This window comes from Bos mutus, chromosome 24, assembly GCF_027580195.1.
Source record: "Bos mutus isolate GX-2022 chromosome 24, NWIPB_WYAK_1.1, whole genome shotgun sequence".
In the NCBI taxonomy this organism is placed as follows: domain Eukaryota; kingdom Metazoa; phylum Chordata; class Mammalia; order Artiodactyla; family Bovidae; genus Bos; species Bos mutus.
In genome coordinates, this window is record NC_091640.1 from 34,503,091 (window position 1) to 34,519,594 (window position 16,504).

General features: G+C 38.6%; 1 protein-coding gene across 1 annotated transcript in view; it reads right to left on the reverse strand.

The window, feature by feature from the left end:
- Window positions 1–8,667: 8,667 nt before the first annotated feature.
- Window positions 8,668–16,504, reverse strand: part of MIB1 (MIB E3 ubiquitin protein ligase 1) — a 96,394-nt gene continuing 88,557 nt past the window's right edge. Inside the window, exon 21 of the mRNA XM_070361832.1 lies at window positions 8,668–14,885. Coding sequence (XP_070217933.1) covers window positions 14,745–14,885 — 141 coding nt within the window. The 3' untranslated portion in view covers window positions 8,668–14,744. The remainder of the gene's footprint in view (window positions 14,886–16,504) is intronic.

Below are 16,504 nucleotides of genomic sequence, written 5' to 3' on the forward strand. Positions count from 1 at the left end.
TGCAGATAGAGGAGAGATTCGAGGGCCTGGGAGTTCCTGGGAAGCTCCAGGGCTCTGGGTCAGGATGTGAGAGGTGTGCTGGGTGGAGGTTTCAGGCCAAGGAGAAGCGCGTGAGCAAAGCTTTCACAGTGCGTGTCCTAGGAGACTGGACAACACAAGATGGCGGCGCAGCCTGACGTCTCCATCAGCGTGCTCACTTCCGTCGTGCTTTGTGCGTGGGAGTCTCCCCAGACCTTCCTTCCTGATGTAATGACCCACAACCTCCCCAAAATTACATTTCATTCCAATCAGAGTTTGTCTGCCAAGAGAATGGAAAGCACTTCAGGCATTTCAGAGGAAGATTTAATACAGGGAACCAGCTACAACTTTGTTGGAAGGGATGCAGGAGCAAATGAGCTGGGGGCTGTCACCAAAGATAAATACGTATAGAAAACGACCAAGTCCCTTGGGCTGCAGGAGCAATGAGGGAGGGTGGTGGTTCCATTGCCTCTGGCACTCCTGGGGTCGGGGGTGGGGGTTGGTTTAGTCATTAAGTCCTGTCGACGACTCTTTTGTGATCCCATGGATTGTAGCCTGCCAGGTGCCTCAGTCCATGGGATTCTCCAGGCAAGAATACTGGAGTGGGTTGCCATTTCCTCCTCCAGGGGATCTTCCCCACCCAGGGATCAAACGCCCATCTCCTGCATTGAAGGTGGATTCTTTACCAATTGAGCCACCAGGACATCCCTGGGTTACTTTCTATTTTCTTGACTGCTTGTTGATTGGTAATGTATCTTAACTTGCAAGGAGTTTATTTAAGTGATCACAGAGCAGATCAGAATGCAAATAAAATAATGGAGGACCCGGCCCCCTCCCCCCCCCAAAAAAAGCAGCAGAGACTGCAATATTCAGGGGTATGGGGGAATCCTGTCACCGCCTGCCTGCTGCTGGAGAGGGCCTGTCACTAGATGCCACACGTATCCTTGCCGGCAGTGGGCTGGGGTTGCTCTCCCCACCAGCTGTGGCAAGGCTGAGCGTGAGCTGGGTGTCCACAGGGTCCTTCCCCCTAGTACTGAAGAAGCTTGAGCTGCAGGCCCCACCAGACAGGCAGTCCTGGGACAGGTCCAGGAGTACCTTCATGTGGTCATGTTGTTTGCAAAACAGGCAAAAGTAACATATTTTAAATGCAATCAGTTAAGACCACTCAGTATTTCTCCTCCCACTTTTCTTTCACTTCTCTGTGTCAGGTGGCCATGAGGTAGCCCTGCATTTTTGAGATGAGGTAGATGGGGAGGGTGTACAATAAGGATGCATTTATTTGGGGTTTATTTAGATACATCCTGGTGACTTGCAGTTAACTTCTTTGTATATTTCAGTTCAGTTCAGTCCAGTTCAGTCATGTCCGACTCTTTGCGACCCCATGGACTGCAGCACATCAGGCTTCTCTGTCCATCACCAACTTCCGGAGCTTACTCAAACTCATGTCCATCGAGTCAGTGATGCCATCCAAGCATCTCATCCTCTGTCGTCCCCTTCTGCTCCAGCCTTCAGTCTTTCCTAGCATTAGGATCTTTTCCAATGAGTCAGTTCCTCGAAGCAGGTGGCCAAAGTATTGGAGTTCCAACTTTAGCATCAGTCCTTCCAATGAATATTCAGGACTGATTTCCTTTAGGTTGACTGGGTGGATCTCCTTGCTGTCCAGAGACTCTCAAGCATCTTCTCCAACACCACTATACAGTCCATGGACTTCTCCAGGCCAGAATACTGGAGTGGATAGCCTTTCCCTCCTCCAGGGGATCTTCCCAACCCAGGTCGCCCGCATTGTAGGCGGATTCTTTACCAGCTGAGCCACAAGGGAAGCCCCTCTGTGTATTTATGTTACTGCTAAGCCTTCCTGGTATGGTCATGGCTCCTAGGACCCTTCCCATCACTCTCCCCACCTGGTGGTATGATTGGAAAAGCAGGGCTGAAAGGAGTATCTTAATATTCCTGGGGCACTTGGTACTTAAGGTACACAGACTGTGGAGGAGGGAAAAAAAGGGGGGGTTGAAATGAATGCAGCCCTAGACTGGCCTGTGAAAAATTCTTCCACTCATCAGACATGTAAATGGTAAACCAAAGATTTGGTTCTCATTAACACCTAGTCAAAATAGCCTGCTCTCCTGTCAAGATACTGCAGGAGTGAAGGTCAGAGCTCCGTTCAGTAATAGAACGATCCTCGTGGACCAGTGCTGTCCTGGAGTGGTTAATGGCAGTAACGGGTCTTCAGCTCACTAAGAGGATTTTACTGACCCCTTGTGGAAGAGAGAAGGTGGTGCACCTGTTTGTTTAGTAGCTCAGTCATGTCTGACTGGAGACCCCATGGATGGCATCATGCCAGGCTTCCCTGTCCTTCAACATGGGTGCACCCAGAGAGATCCCAGTTTGGGGAACTTACTTTTCTACCGTCCTTCAGGGAAAAGAATCAGGGGGCAGGAAGGTGAGGTATGTTACTAACTGCCCAGTTTCTTCCCATTCAACTTGAAATTCTCAGTTATTTCTCATATCAACTTTTTTTCCCCAACACATATCAGGGCTCTCATCAAAGGTAGGAGATGTGTGATGTCAAGTTGTGATACTTTTGTTTTTTTAAAAAAAAAAAACGATGTAAGGAAGGGTAGGGGGCAGATAAGAAAAAGAAATGCAGTTTTGGATCCTAGCACAGCTACTGACTAAATGAAAGACTAAGCAATCCGTTTAATGTCTCTGAGTCTCACCATCCTCACAGGTAAAATGAACTCATTGTTAGTGAGTTTGATGTGCATGGTAGGTGCTTAATGACAGTGTAGGCTGCTATCATTAAAGATAAGGATGTCATATTCATTCATCATCTTGATGCTCACTGGACAGTCACTTCACACTCCTGTATAGAACATCTTTTGAAAAGAGAAAAAAAAAAATCTAGAAGTTTCTTTTCAGTGAACAATTTCCTCAGTTGAGACCAGGTCTGACAGAGCCTCTGACAATACACACAGAGAACACCTCTTGTCCAGGAAGCCTGGTTTCCCCGGTGTGAGCGGAATTCCAGAGAAGGGGCACAGAGAGACCCGCCCCCCTCCCACTCCCTGCCTCCCCAGCGGGGCCAGGACTGTCCTGGGCTCTGGTGTGTGTCTGCGTTTATCTTCCCATAGGAAATGCCTGAGGTCCCACTCAGAAGTAAATACTCTTTGCTGAGACTGGAAGGAGACAATTCCTGTTTTTCCAACCTGCAGTTTGAGGTTCCTTGTGTTCCAGGGTAAGCAGCCCTCAGCATTCCCTGGCAGTAGGGGGAGCAGGGGTGAGATGGGGGGCATGGTGCAGGACATCAGCTAGTGTGCTTTTCCCCCTCAGAAGGTTCCAGGGGCTGGCCGATGACTCCACACACTGCCCTTCTTCCCGGGGGGAGGGGAGATGGGGCTGGAGGATAAGATGCTGGATTAAACCAGAGTCTGGGGAGCGGGAAACCAACCTGCCTGGCTTAGGATCACTTGGCCAGAGCCCCAGAATGACGCCCATAACTTTCCAGGCCACTCTGACCTCCCACTCACCGAGCCAGGCAGCCAGAAGTAGACTTTGTAGGCCACCCTCTCTCAGCTCTGGAATAACAGGCAACTTCTCCTACTTTTCCTTTTCCTGTTTCCCTCTGCAGAACAATTTTTCTTTTTTTGATCTTTTTATCTTGTATTGGGGTGTAGCTGATTAACAAAGCTGTCATAGTTTCATGTGAATAGCAAACGGACTCATCCATACGTAAACATGTATCCATTCTCTATGGAGCAACTCTTTAAAGTCATTCTATATAATATTAAGTCGTTTTTACTAAGATGTAAGAGGTTAGGCAGAGACCACACGCAGAGTATGCATATTTGTGTTTTTCAAAACAAGAGGGGATCAATATCTACGTGTATTTTGTAGTATTAAAATAAAAGCAGTGGAAGGAAAATAAACCATAATATTATTTATAGGAGAATGGAGGATGGAAGGGATAGAAAAGGAAGCTAGACTTCCTGGACTATATCTTGCTTTGTGGAACTGACTTTGAAAAATGTACATATTTCATGTAACATAAAATGAAATTTAAAAAATTAATGATGAAGGCAATTCCTAATATCTGAAAGTGAGTTGATAACATAATGATACAGAGAGAGCTACTCCAGGGTCTTCAAAACACAGTCATTTCACTAAAACATCCCCAGTGGGATTTACTGTAATGTTTAAAAAAAAAAACTGCAAAAATATTTTAACTGTTTTCAGAAATCATACTGTTGGTGATAACACTGTGACTGTGCAATAAAGCAAATACATTTATTAACTGGTTGAAAAGAGAGGTAGACATAAAACCGATAAGGCTAAATAAACACCCAGTGGTCCTGAATTTGAGTTCCACGATTCTTCAGTTTCAACTCATAGCATGTCTCTTAAACATGTTCCTAGCTCTTTCCACTGAAAAGGCCAAGAAGCCATGACCAACCCCAAAGCAGTGACACCTCTAGCGCCCAAATTATGGCCTCTAGATATCACTTATCACTAAACAGAGTCAGGAGTCCTTGGAGAAATGTTCTATTCCACGTCTGTGCAGAGAATATACAGGATGAGACTGGAAATCTTGTCATTTCAGAAAGCAAGAAGACTCCCAATGAGGAACACGTTTGAGTCAACAGAACTCAGGAGCCAGTTTGAGTAACTTTCCACTGACCAGAGATGGGACAGTGTGAGCGCCAAAGAGTACAGTGTAACTGCAATATACTATTAATAAAATGTATAAAATGTTTAAATCCATGAAATTAAAATATCATTTAAAAAAAAGAACAGGGCATCTTTGGAAGATACAGAGAAACAACTCATTAATCAGTTTGTTCTTCGGTCTCTCAGTCATGTCCGACTCTGCTACCCTCTGAACTGCAGCATGCCAGGCTGCCCTGTCCTTTGTTATCTCCCAAGGTTACTCATGCAATCAATCGATTATACCAGAAATAATTAGCCTCTGCCTTTCTTTAAACAGGTCTTCTGAGTAAATATACTGTGTCAAGGCAAAGCCTGGCTTCACTTTAACATCACGGGGAGAGAGCGGCCATCTGATGGCTGGGAATGGGAGGAGCTGAACAAATCCTGGTTACCAGGTTGGAGAGGCTAAGATGATGCTTAGACTCTCAAGCCAAACTGTCCGTTTCCTGGAGAAGAGCCTCAGCGAACGGGATCTCTACATGATTACTTATGGAGATCACTAATATTCTTTTTTAAAATAGAAATACAATTCACATATCATAAAATTCCCCACTTCAAAGTATTAAAAGTTCAGTGGTTTTTAGGTAACTATGCAACTCAATCCAGAACATTTTCATCACCCCTATAAGAAACCCCATTACAGAAGTCAGTCCCCCTTCACCCCTCTCCCAAGTCGCTGGCAGCCACCGAAGTCTACTGTCTGTATAGAATAATGTCTGTATTCTGGGCATTTCATTTAAACGGACTCATACAGTATGTGACCTTTTGTGTCTAGCATAGTTTCTCAAAAGGTGAAACACTTATGTTTGTTTGCCATATGCAATATATTCCTTACTGAGCTTTATCTTTGCTCATTTTTTTAATTGGGATGCTCTCATACTCAAGTTCTAGGGTTCTTTTTACATTCTGTATACAAGCCCCTTTATGTGTTTTGCAGGTATTTTTTTCCAACCTGTGGCTTACTTTTCATTTTTTCAAAAATATCTTTTGCAAAGTGTAAGTTTTTAATTTTAAAGAAGACCAATTTAACAATCGTTTCCTTCATGTGTCATGCTTTTAGTGTGGTATCTAAAAACTTATAACTAGGGAGTTCCCTAGGGGTCTAATGGTTAGGATTGGGCACTTTCACTCCCATGGCCCATGTTCAACCCCTGATAGAGAAATCCTGCAAGCATGCAGCAAAAAAATAAAGCAAAAAGGGATGGAATGAAATGAAGTAGAATAAAATACATACACACTAAACTCAAGGTCACCTGGATTTTCTCCTGTGTTATCTTCTAGAAGTTTTATATTTGGCATTTCATATTTAGCTCTATGATGCATTTTGAGTTAATTTTTGTGAAAGGTGTAAGGTCTGAATCTAGGTGTTTTTTTTCCCTACATGTATATGCCCAGCTGTTGCTGGGGTTTTTCTGGTTTGTTCTAGTTACTAAGTCGTGTCTGACTCTTTTCGAGATATCCCAGGCAAGAATATTGGAGTGGATTGCCATTTCCTTCTCCAGGGGATCTTCCTAACCCAGGAATCAAACCTGCTGTCTCCTGCAGTGGCAGGATTCTCTACTGCTGAGCCAGTTGTTTCTATACCATTTCTTTAAAAGCCTACCCTTTCTCCATTTCATTGCCATTATCAAAGATCTGTTGACTATATTTGTGTGGGTCTATTGGTAGGCTCTCTGTTTAATCAATCCACTTGCCCAATCTTTTGCCAGGATCACAGTCTTGATGGGTTTTTAAAAAATTGAGATAGTTGATCTACAATATCTTATTTTAGCTTTATAGTAAGTCTTTAGGCAGATATTGTTTGTCCTATGACTTTGTTCATTTTTAATATTTTTCTAGCTATTCCAAGTCTTTTGCCTTCCCATATAAACTGTAGTACTGGTTTGGTGATGTCTATAAAATAACTCTCTGAGATTCTGTTTGGGACAGCACTGAATCTATAGATGAGGTTGGGAAGAACTGATATCTTAACAATACTGATTCTTTCTATCTATAGTCATGGAATCTCTCTCCATTTACTTAGATTTTTTAAAATTTCTTTTATCAGAGTTTTATAGTTTTCCTCATATAGATCTTTCACATGTTTTGTTATATTTATACAGAAGTATTTTTTTGGTGCTAATGTAAGTGGTGGGCTTCCCTGATAGCTCAGTGGTAAAGAATCCGCCTGCCAGTGCAGGAGACAGGGGTTCAATCCCTGAGTTGGGAAGATCCCCTGGAGAAGGAAATGGCAACCCACTCCAGTATTCTCACCTGGGAAATCCCATGGAGAGAGGAGCCTGATGGGCTAGTCTATGGGGTCAAAAGAGTTACACAGGACTTAGTGACTAAACAACAAATATAGATGATATTATTTTAAATTTCGAATCTCAACTTTTCATTGTTGGTATATAGAAAAGCAGTTAACTTTCGTACATTAACGTTTTATCTTGCAACCTGGCTATAATTGCTTATTAATTCGAAGAGTTTTCCTGTCAATTCTTTAGAAACTTGCAAATAGACAATCAGGTCATCTACAGACACAGTTTTCTTTCTTTCCAATCTGTATAGTTTTTACTTCCTTTTCTTGTCTTACTGCATTAGCTAGGACCTTAGAAGGGGACCTCTTTGCCTCCTTCTCAACCTTATGGGGAAAGAGCACCTAGTTCCTAAGTCTCAAAGTAATGTCAGCTGTAGGTTTTTTGTAGATGTTCTTTATCAAGTTGAGGATGTTCTTTATCAAGTTGAGGATGTTCTTTTCTGTTCCTAGTTTGCTGAAAGTTCTCACCAATTCATTTGCCCATTCATTCTTTTGCCATGGGCAAAAAAAAAGGATTCTTTCTTTTTTTTTGACCATGCGACATGGCTTGTAGGATCTTAACCACTGGACCACCAGGGAAGTCCCAAGGATCCTTAAAAGTGGAAAACTTCAGGAGGCAGAAGAGGCATTGCTTGTCAGACTCACATGCAATGTGAGACTCAGCTGGCCACTGATGGCTTTGAAGACAAACAAGGGCCAAGGAAAGTGGGCTGCCTCCAGAAACTAGAAAGAGCAAGGACATGGAACTTCCCTAAGAGCAACCAGAAAGCCCCGACAACAGGTTGATTTGAGCCCAGGGAAACTCAAGTCAGACTTCTGACCTTCCAGACTCCTACTGTGTTAAGCCAAAACATTCATGGTAATTTGCTGCAGAGCAATAAGAAACGAACACAACACTCTTGCACCATTACATTCATACTAAAGGCATGTAATCTTTGTGAACTTCAGTCTTTCTTCAGTGTGGTTTGGCCATGGTCAGCAGCCAAAGATACTCTGATTCAATTGTCTATTTTTGTATTAAATCAGGGTTAACTTCACCTATAAAGGCTTTTCCCAAACTGTACATCAATATTTCACTCAAGATATTACCTGTTCTATGGAACTAAAAGTAAGGTCAACAGTCTTAAACGAATGAGAAATAATATTTATACTGATTGAAAATCTGCCTTTCAGAGAGTTGCCATATCTAAGAGTGAGAACTAACATGAACGGGCATTTTAAGCCTGAGTACATGGTATCCGATTCTAAAATCAGTGCAAAGGCAGCACTGCCCAGTGGCTGCAGGGACACAGCATCAACTCCGGGACTGACAGTCACTGTTCCAGGTCTTGTCTTATCTTTTCATATAAATGTTTATCATCTTTTTATCCTTAAGATAAAAATAAATCTCTCAACTAGTTTTGTTATAAGGAGAAAAAAACTATTAGCCAGATGATCATTCTTTAGCAATTAATTTATGGGAGAATCATTTTTGGTGTTCTACTTTAATCCACACACTCGTTCTATCTTTTAAACTCCTATCACTGCCCTGCAATGTATCATTTAAAAGTTTTCATTATTAGTCAGTCTGGGAAATGCTACACTGTATGACTAACAATTTTAACTTCTCTGAAGAATGAATATCTATCAATGATAAAAAGTAGAAATCAGATTTTCTAAAATGGGTTTATTTTAAAAACCTATACAGAGTTTCAATTTAATAAAAAATATTGCCAGGAAATGACTAATTATACAGCAATAGAAATAAACCCCCAAATACAGTTAATTAGAGGTTATAAAAAAAATTCACAATTTTAAAGGTGGAATACATATGCTTTTTTTTTTCAAATAAACAATTTTAAAAGGTTTTTGTTTTAGATGGTTTTCCTCTTAAACATCTGAGTTATATACATACTTAATTTTTGAATTAGACAACCTCCCAGTAACTTCACAAATAAGTACTTCTATTAACTTGAAAAATAAAATAACCCACAAACCCTTCTATTACTGATTTAGTCACAAAATGCTAACAAAGTCAAGTAAATCGTTGTTTTAAAATGTTTACCTCTTGAAAATGAAATCTACATTGGAGTTGTGAAGTATAATAAACTTTTTATAGAAGAAGTTGAGTCTTTCATGACTAGTAGATTTATTTTCTATCAAGTTTATCCTTTAGACTACTTTTACAGTATCTCTTAATCCTGAGAATGTGAGGTGTTAAAATAGGAAAACCTTTGGCCCCATTGATAGAGAGGTACCTTAAATGTAAACAATTGCAATGACAGCCTTCTAGACATGAGCACCCATGTCTTGTATAGAGTTGGAGATATAGTTCCTTGTTTCTCAAAGACATGATAATTTCCTTCCCAATAAAAATATTTGATGTATTGAGATTTGTTTTCAAATGCCATAAAGAATCAAAATTCATGTATACATCTAAGGAGAATAGTTTTAAAAGATCAGCGAAAAGCATTACATAATGATATTACATCATACACTTTATTAATGGTAAATGTTTGCATTTATTTTTAAAAGCTTAGCTCTTGCTAAGCACTTTTTAAGAGAAAGCTAATAAATGAGAATCATTTGCCATACAAAAACTATATTCACAAACAAGACTTTAATCAAATGAAAGCTAAAAAACACTGGAAAAAATATAAAGCAAATCACTGCTATGAGTCAATTAAACTGCCTTCTATCACTAAATATAATGTATCTAGAATGACACAAGTTCACTGAACAGAAAATTCTGTGGATTCAGTCTAAGTAAGACCAGCGTTAAAGAGTGTCATGCAATTCATGATTTTCTTAAAAAGAAGTTTTTTTAACCGAATCATTTAAACAAAAGGTCTTCTTTTCATTTGAGGGGAAGACAATCTGTTTTCCAAACAGATTCTCCTTTTTTGCTAAAATAGCAAAAGGTATGAATTCTAGCTCCTCTTCCCAGGTGCTACTGATACAGGACTTGGCATAATGACTTAACATAGAAGTACTTTCCTGGTAACAGTGTCATGGCCATAAATAATCCATTAAAAAAGATGATCAAGTGCAAATCTAAGAAAACTTCCTTTAAAGAATTACCCAAACCCAGCACACAAGCAGTATCGCTATTACATGGGCTAAGAAATACAACTTATCAATGTGTGTATGATGACAAATGCACACCAAAGACCACCTTCTATAAAGTTTTAGTAGTGCTGCCAAGTTAATAATTCTTTCAAGGCACTGAAGAATTATGTAGATGGATTTTCCCAAAATATAACTAACAATTGCTTAAACTGTTAAAAAGCCCTGAGTCAGAACTTTCAATAACTTCCTGAAATTATTGATTTCAGACAAAATGGCACATTTGTTTATTCTATAGAAAATTACAAGACCATTTTGCTTTTTGGAGGGAAGAAGTCATGTTTATGAAACAAAACTAAATAGACTGCACAAGAAAAAAAAATATTCACCAATATTATCTCTCTTACCCATTTCATTATTAATTGTAACTTGCAGTTACGGATTTAGGCACCAAATTGATGTGGCAAGTCATCTTTGCTTCCTCAACAAAATAAAAATCTCCATTTTTAACCTCAGGTTTCCATCTCCTCCTTAGTCACAAATATGAATAAACGCTGGAAAACACTCCGGCAGAAAAGGAGGCAGAACGTACCCATGCAGCAGCTTACACTTTAACTCACCAGTTCTACTATCTACTTCATATCTTTATGCTCTAGTTTCACCCACTACCAGCCACTTACCAGCAAACTGAAGCTCAACCTAAAATGTCCCCCTCGCTGTAGCAAAGCAATGTATACATGAGACAGCATTAAATAGCTTTTCCTCAATGTTAGTGTTTTAAAGAAGTACAACTGTAATTAATACTGTTATAGTTTTACATCTATGTAAAGGTTCCAAGGCTATACATGATTCATCAAGTAATATCAGTAAGTATTCCTATTATAATACTCAAGCAAATAAAATTAAGATGCCTTTTTGAGAGGAAAAAAACATCTTGAAAACAGTTAAAAGTAGACTTAAAGAAAACTGACTTTTTCAACAACAAGGCACATAAAATTTGTGAAGTTCTAATACCTTGTCAATTAGTATAAATTCAAAGCTAACCTAATTACAATGTTTAAAAAGTGTGCTTCTCCCCTCTGACTCAAAATGAAATAAATCCTTCTAATTAACAGATATTTAAAACCTACTCAATTACGACTGATGATGACTGGGAGGGAGAAGAGAAATTCTGTCTTCCCCAAACTTGATTATTCACCATCACTGTAGGTCTTGCAAATATAAACTCTTAAGATATTCAGGTGTTTCTCCATTTATATTTAATCAAAATGCTACTCCACTGGAGGAGGGAGAAGAGGACTGCTGCTTGGGGGGTACAGTTTCAATTTGCAAAATGAGAAAGGTGAATATACTTCTACAGTTACTGCTTTGGTAAAATCTACATGATCTCCATTTTTCTCTAAACTCAAAAACTGACTTTTCTTTTTCTACTTGCTGCAATCCCTATCATCCCCTCTATCCAATTCCATCACCAATTCTCCAAGTTCATAAGTTTAAATAATTCTTAGTCCAAAAGGGTCCAAAATTCACAATAAACAAAAAACAGCACTGGGCAACACATTACACTACAATACAAGACCAGCTATTTCTGCCACGTAAAAATGACCTAGCAAGCTTTGAAATTTGAATTGGACACATCTTAAGCAGCATGCATTGCAATTTGCTAAATGCTCTTACAGGCTAAAGCCATCAAAGACATAAATTTAAGAAAGTTATTTTCAACATTATCAATTAATTTTGTGCCTCAGTAGCTAGATAGTCAATCTGCAATGTTTAAATTTACAATCAAGCATAATTTGGCCAGCTAAACTAAAACACTTATGTAATATAATATTCCAATACTAATACAAAATGACCTTCTCTTGAAAAACTTCCTTGCTCCCAACAAAATGAAATATGTTTATAGTTTAAACAGCAATGTTAAATTATGGGAAGAAAAACTATTAGAATAGCACCATCTGGTTAAGTTGTGTGTATGTTTTGGGTCACAAAGCTGACAATATTAGAATAAAAGAAAAAATATGGTAGAGGTGAGAGGGTACAGAGAGGGAACCCTAATGACAGCTCTTCCAAAACATTAGGAAGAAATGCTATCAGTATCTTTAGATCCCTTCTTTTTGAAAAGAATACTTCAAATACGCAATGGCTGCATGATAAATTCTGTATGTGCTTAGAAGATGACAATTTTTTCACCGTGTATATCTTGCTCCTGAAGCCCAATAAATACGTTTTTGAGTGAATGCATGACAGTTTTGGTGGTGGTGTTTTTTTTTCTTTCCTAACAATTCTAGGAAAAGCAAAAGCTCCTTCGAGGCACAAGATAAAAAGATGATCATGACAAGGACACGTCCTAACTGGGAGTACTGCTGAGACGTATGATAAGAGGTAGCCATTTCATAGAATTAGAGGAAAGTCACTTAAAAAATGATGCTCTTAAACTTATTCTCTCTCACAAACCAAAAATAAATTTAAAATTATTTTTCAGGTGCTTAAAAACACGAATGAAAAAACATTTTCTTTTCACTAGACAAATTTCAAAGTGGTACAAATGGAGAAAATCCACAAGTGTACACCACTACAGTTACAGTGACTTTGTGACTTTTATAATAGTTTACAGGGTATTATATTTTTAATATGGAGGAAATAAGCTAGTCTGGAAGATGAAACTGCCTTTTAGGGATGTAAGCTTAAGCACTGTAGCTCAGAAGACCTATAACAATAAGTGAAGTAAAGCTCCGGACTATACAATTCTCTGGTTGGTCACGCTAAGCATGAGTCAGCCAGTGCTCCCTCCTTACAGTCGGCCTTGTGGAAAAGAGATGGGCAGCACACGGAGGAAAACCCTGACTGACACTGTTTACAGATCTGAAAGAAAATAGTCTTGTCTCTCTATGTGAACATCACTGGACAGATGTTCTTTTTATAACTTCAAAATATGGCTTCAACAACAGCCTCAGTAGCCTGTTATTAGGTAACTGAGTAGAGTCAATATAAATTTTCAAATTTAAAATTTATAAAAATTTGTACTGTTCTAAATGGTAAGTCACTCCACTAAACACAGATATGGAATTACCGAGACTAGAAAGGCAGCAAAGTGCACCATTGCTCTCACCACGGCTTGCAGAGGCAGCAGGCATTAATGAGCCAGAAACATGGTATTATGAGGGCTAGAGACCTTGTACTTTCAAATTTAATTGTTGCAGCAGGAGAAATGAAATAAGAACCAGAGTCAAAGGGGAAAAAACCCACAAAAAAGATACTTATCCTTAGGAGTCAACTTATACACATATAGTAGATACTACTGTAAACAGGTGATATTTGTATAATCTAGCAGCAATGAACCCCAAAACACTTACTTATGTGTATATTCATTCCAGATGTTGAAAGAGAAAAAAATAATTAGATGCTCCAGAGTAAAACAAAACAAAAACACAGATAATCAGACATATTTCTGTAAATGTCCTAGTCATTCTTTCTAAATTCAGTGTCTATCATCAGTTATTTACAAGGTCTTGGATATTGCTGACAGGTTAAATAATATCCCCATTGTTAGGTATGATGAGAGACTGTTTTGTTTATAGTCAGTTCTACTATCTAAAAGATGATGGAAGCGAGGCCTCTGAGGAAGACGGAAACAGTGACGGTGGCAGAACTGACGCAGAGGAGAAAGGCCATCGCCTCACTGAGGACGGCGCTTTTCCCTTCCCGGGCTCCTGCTACTCAGCACTTTGGGAAAGGTAAACTGAACCCCGGGGCCCAAACAGGGCAACACCATTTCACTGGTCAGATCAAGCCTGAGTAAGTGACCACAGGGGAAACTGAGGCCCGTTTTTCACCGTCAGTTTTTCACAAGCTGGCTGAACAGTGTACAAATTAATGTAACAAGGGCAATTATAACAGTTTTTCTTTTTATCCAATAAAAGCACTTTTATTGGATGCCCCCACCCGCCCTGCCTTCAGTTCCCCACTGTGACTGCTTAGTTTTCCTTTTCATGTCTCAGTCATTTTGAAACAAGTGAAACAATTTTCCTTTGAATCCAGAAAATAAGTTAAATGCAAAGTCACTATTCTCTCATTTTGTATCTTCATTTACTCTGAGAATTTAGAGACAATCATTTGGATAATTTTAAGTAACCTTATAAGGAGAATCCTCGCTTCAGTATTCCTTTAATCATGCAGAACTTGTACTATAATTTTATCATTTAATATATGAAACATAATAGTTTGACTTGCACCTTTCATATGATGCATGACCTTTCTGGGTACCTGTGTCAACTCACTGTAAAAATCATGATAAACTGAAAGACAGCTGACCATAAGGAAGTATATCTTTTGAGGTCTAATGTTTATAAACTGTGAGAGAAAATGCAATGAAAACAAAAAATAACAGGAGATGCTTAAAGGACTTTCTCCCTTAGATGCAGAAGGCAAATTATATATGAATTACATGGATTTGATGTTTCAATTGAAAGGAAAACAAAAAATACACAGCTTCAAACACTGTTTTGTAGAGTTTTTTTGTTGTAGTTGTTCTGGTACGTTTAGAGTCTAATTACACTCTAGCAAAGAAACTATGAAATTAAAAAGTAATTCATTAGAACCTCCAACTAGCTTGAAAAGCTCACTAAGCTCTCATGGCCAAAATATTTTAGCTAACAGAACACAGGGGGTTTCTTAGTTAATACAAAAGAATCCTCCGTTCGATAGCTTTTCGACAGATGGGACATTCACTCATCCGGTCTCCGCAGAGCTGGCACGTCCCATGGCCACAAAGGAAGATCATGTTCTTCAGACGATCCAAACACACAGGGCACATTGTCTGTAATATGAGATAATAAACAAAGTAATAAATGCTGAGCTATTTTCTAGTTTGAAAGTATAATCTGACAACTCTGCAATGTCATTAATTTTTTTGTTGTTGTAGTCAAATAATCTTTGGCTGCTGGACACTTTTAAATTTTTGAATCTTTAAGGTATCATCCTTATAAAAACAGAAATACTGGCTGTACTGTCAGGTCAGTATAAAATGGTACAATATAAAATAAATAGTACATAAAATTAAAAATGCAAATGCCAAAATCTAATACGAAAAGGATGAAAATAGCCCCTTTAGTCTGACTCAGATTGTTCAACTCTAGGTACCACGTTGTTCTTGTATGAAAATTACACAGTGTATTGCAGGAAGCAGTGGGGGATATTGCTAAGAACATACACACACGCCAAGCACGATGCTAGATGTGATCCAGGCCCAAAGCTTGTATCACTCTCACCTCAAAAGAGGAAACTGAGGCTTAGTGATGCTAAAGACGAGCCAGAATGTGAGCTCGGGTGCGTGTGGCCCCAGAGCTCCTGCTTTTAGATGTGAAGCTGCACTGCACTGCCTTCAGTATAGACCCTCTGGTTAAAAACAATCAACCTTAGCTATTGCTAAATGTAACTTCATCAACTTAGAAGAATTCAGGAGTATATTTCTATGAAATTTTCTAGAAAAAAAATCACACACTCACAAAGTACATTGTATGTTTATAAAAACATTATATATCTTAATACTTCATTCTGAATTATACCTTTCCCAAATAACACAGAAATGAAATAATTAAATAAAAATGTCCAGATTAATAAATCAGGCCTAAAGCCTATAGGAAAATGTATTACCAACTCTGACAATATCAGAAATCATCGTGAAGAAAACCAATAGAAAAAAAGAACTACAGTCTCACTTGCTGGCTCCATTCTTCCAAGGTAAACTTTCACATTTATCTTCGAAGTTTTGAGAAGAAAAGGGATAGAAAAATCAGTTTTTATTTTAAAAAGCCAAAGCAGCTTTTTAAAACTAAAATAGTTTCTTTTTCATTAAACTTCCCAGAGGTTTATGTAGTTAATTAATAACTCTTATTTCCAAAAGTAAACACATCTGTGCAGTCCAGGGTAAGTTACTTTGGATTAATATAGCCTTAATGGCATATAAAATAAATCTTTGTTTTTTAAAGAGACATTGGGGTAAGAGAGAGATTGGAGGTTTAAAATTTAAAGAGACTTATTCAGATGCTTTCTCTTGGTAACCTTGAAGGGGTAAGAAACCTCAACATGCCACAGAAAATGAGCTTTAGCTACTTAAATACTTTAGTGATGAAACATGGACATAAAGATTATCTAAGAAAGAAAAAACTTCAGACAGAAAAGACAAGAGTGGAACTCTGCACAACTGCACGGCAGCACTGATGTGACTGCCAACCAAAGAATACCCTTCCTGCTCAACCCTCTGAATTAAATCAGATTTAATTGCTGGGCCAAACGGTAAGATAAGAGGGAAAAAAAGACTTTTTTTTTAAACCAGAACCTGTAAGTTTTAGGTAACGTCTTCATTTTAATGTTGCTTTTGTTAAATATTAAGCAGATATGAAAGAGTACTTCTGTTGGTGTATATAATATATAAAG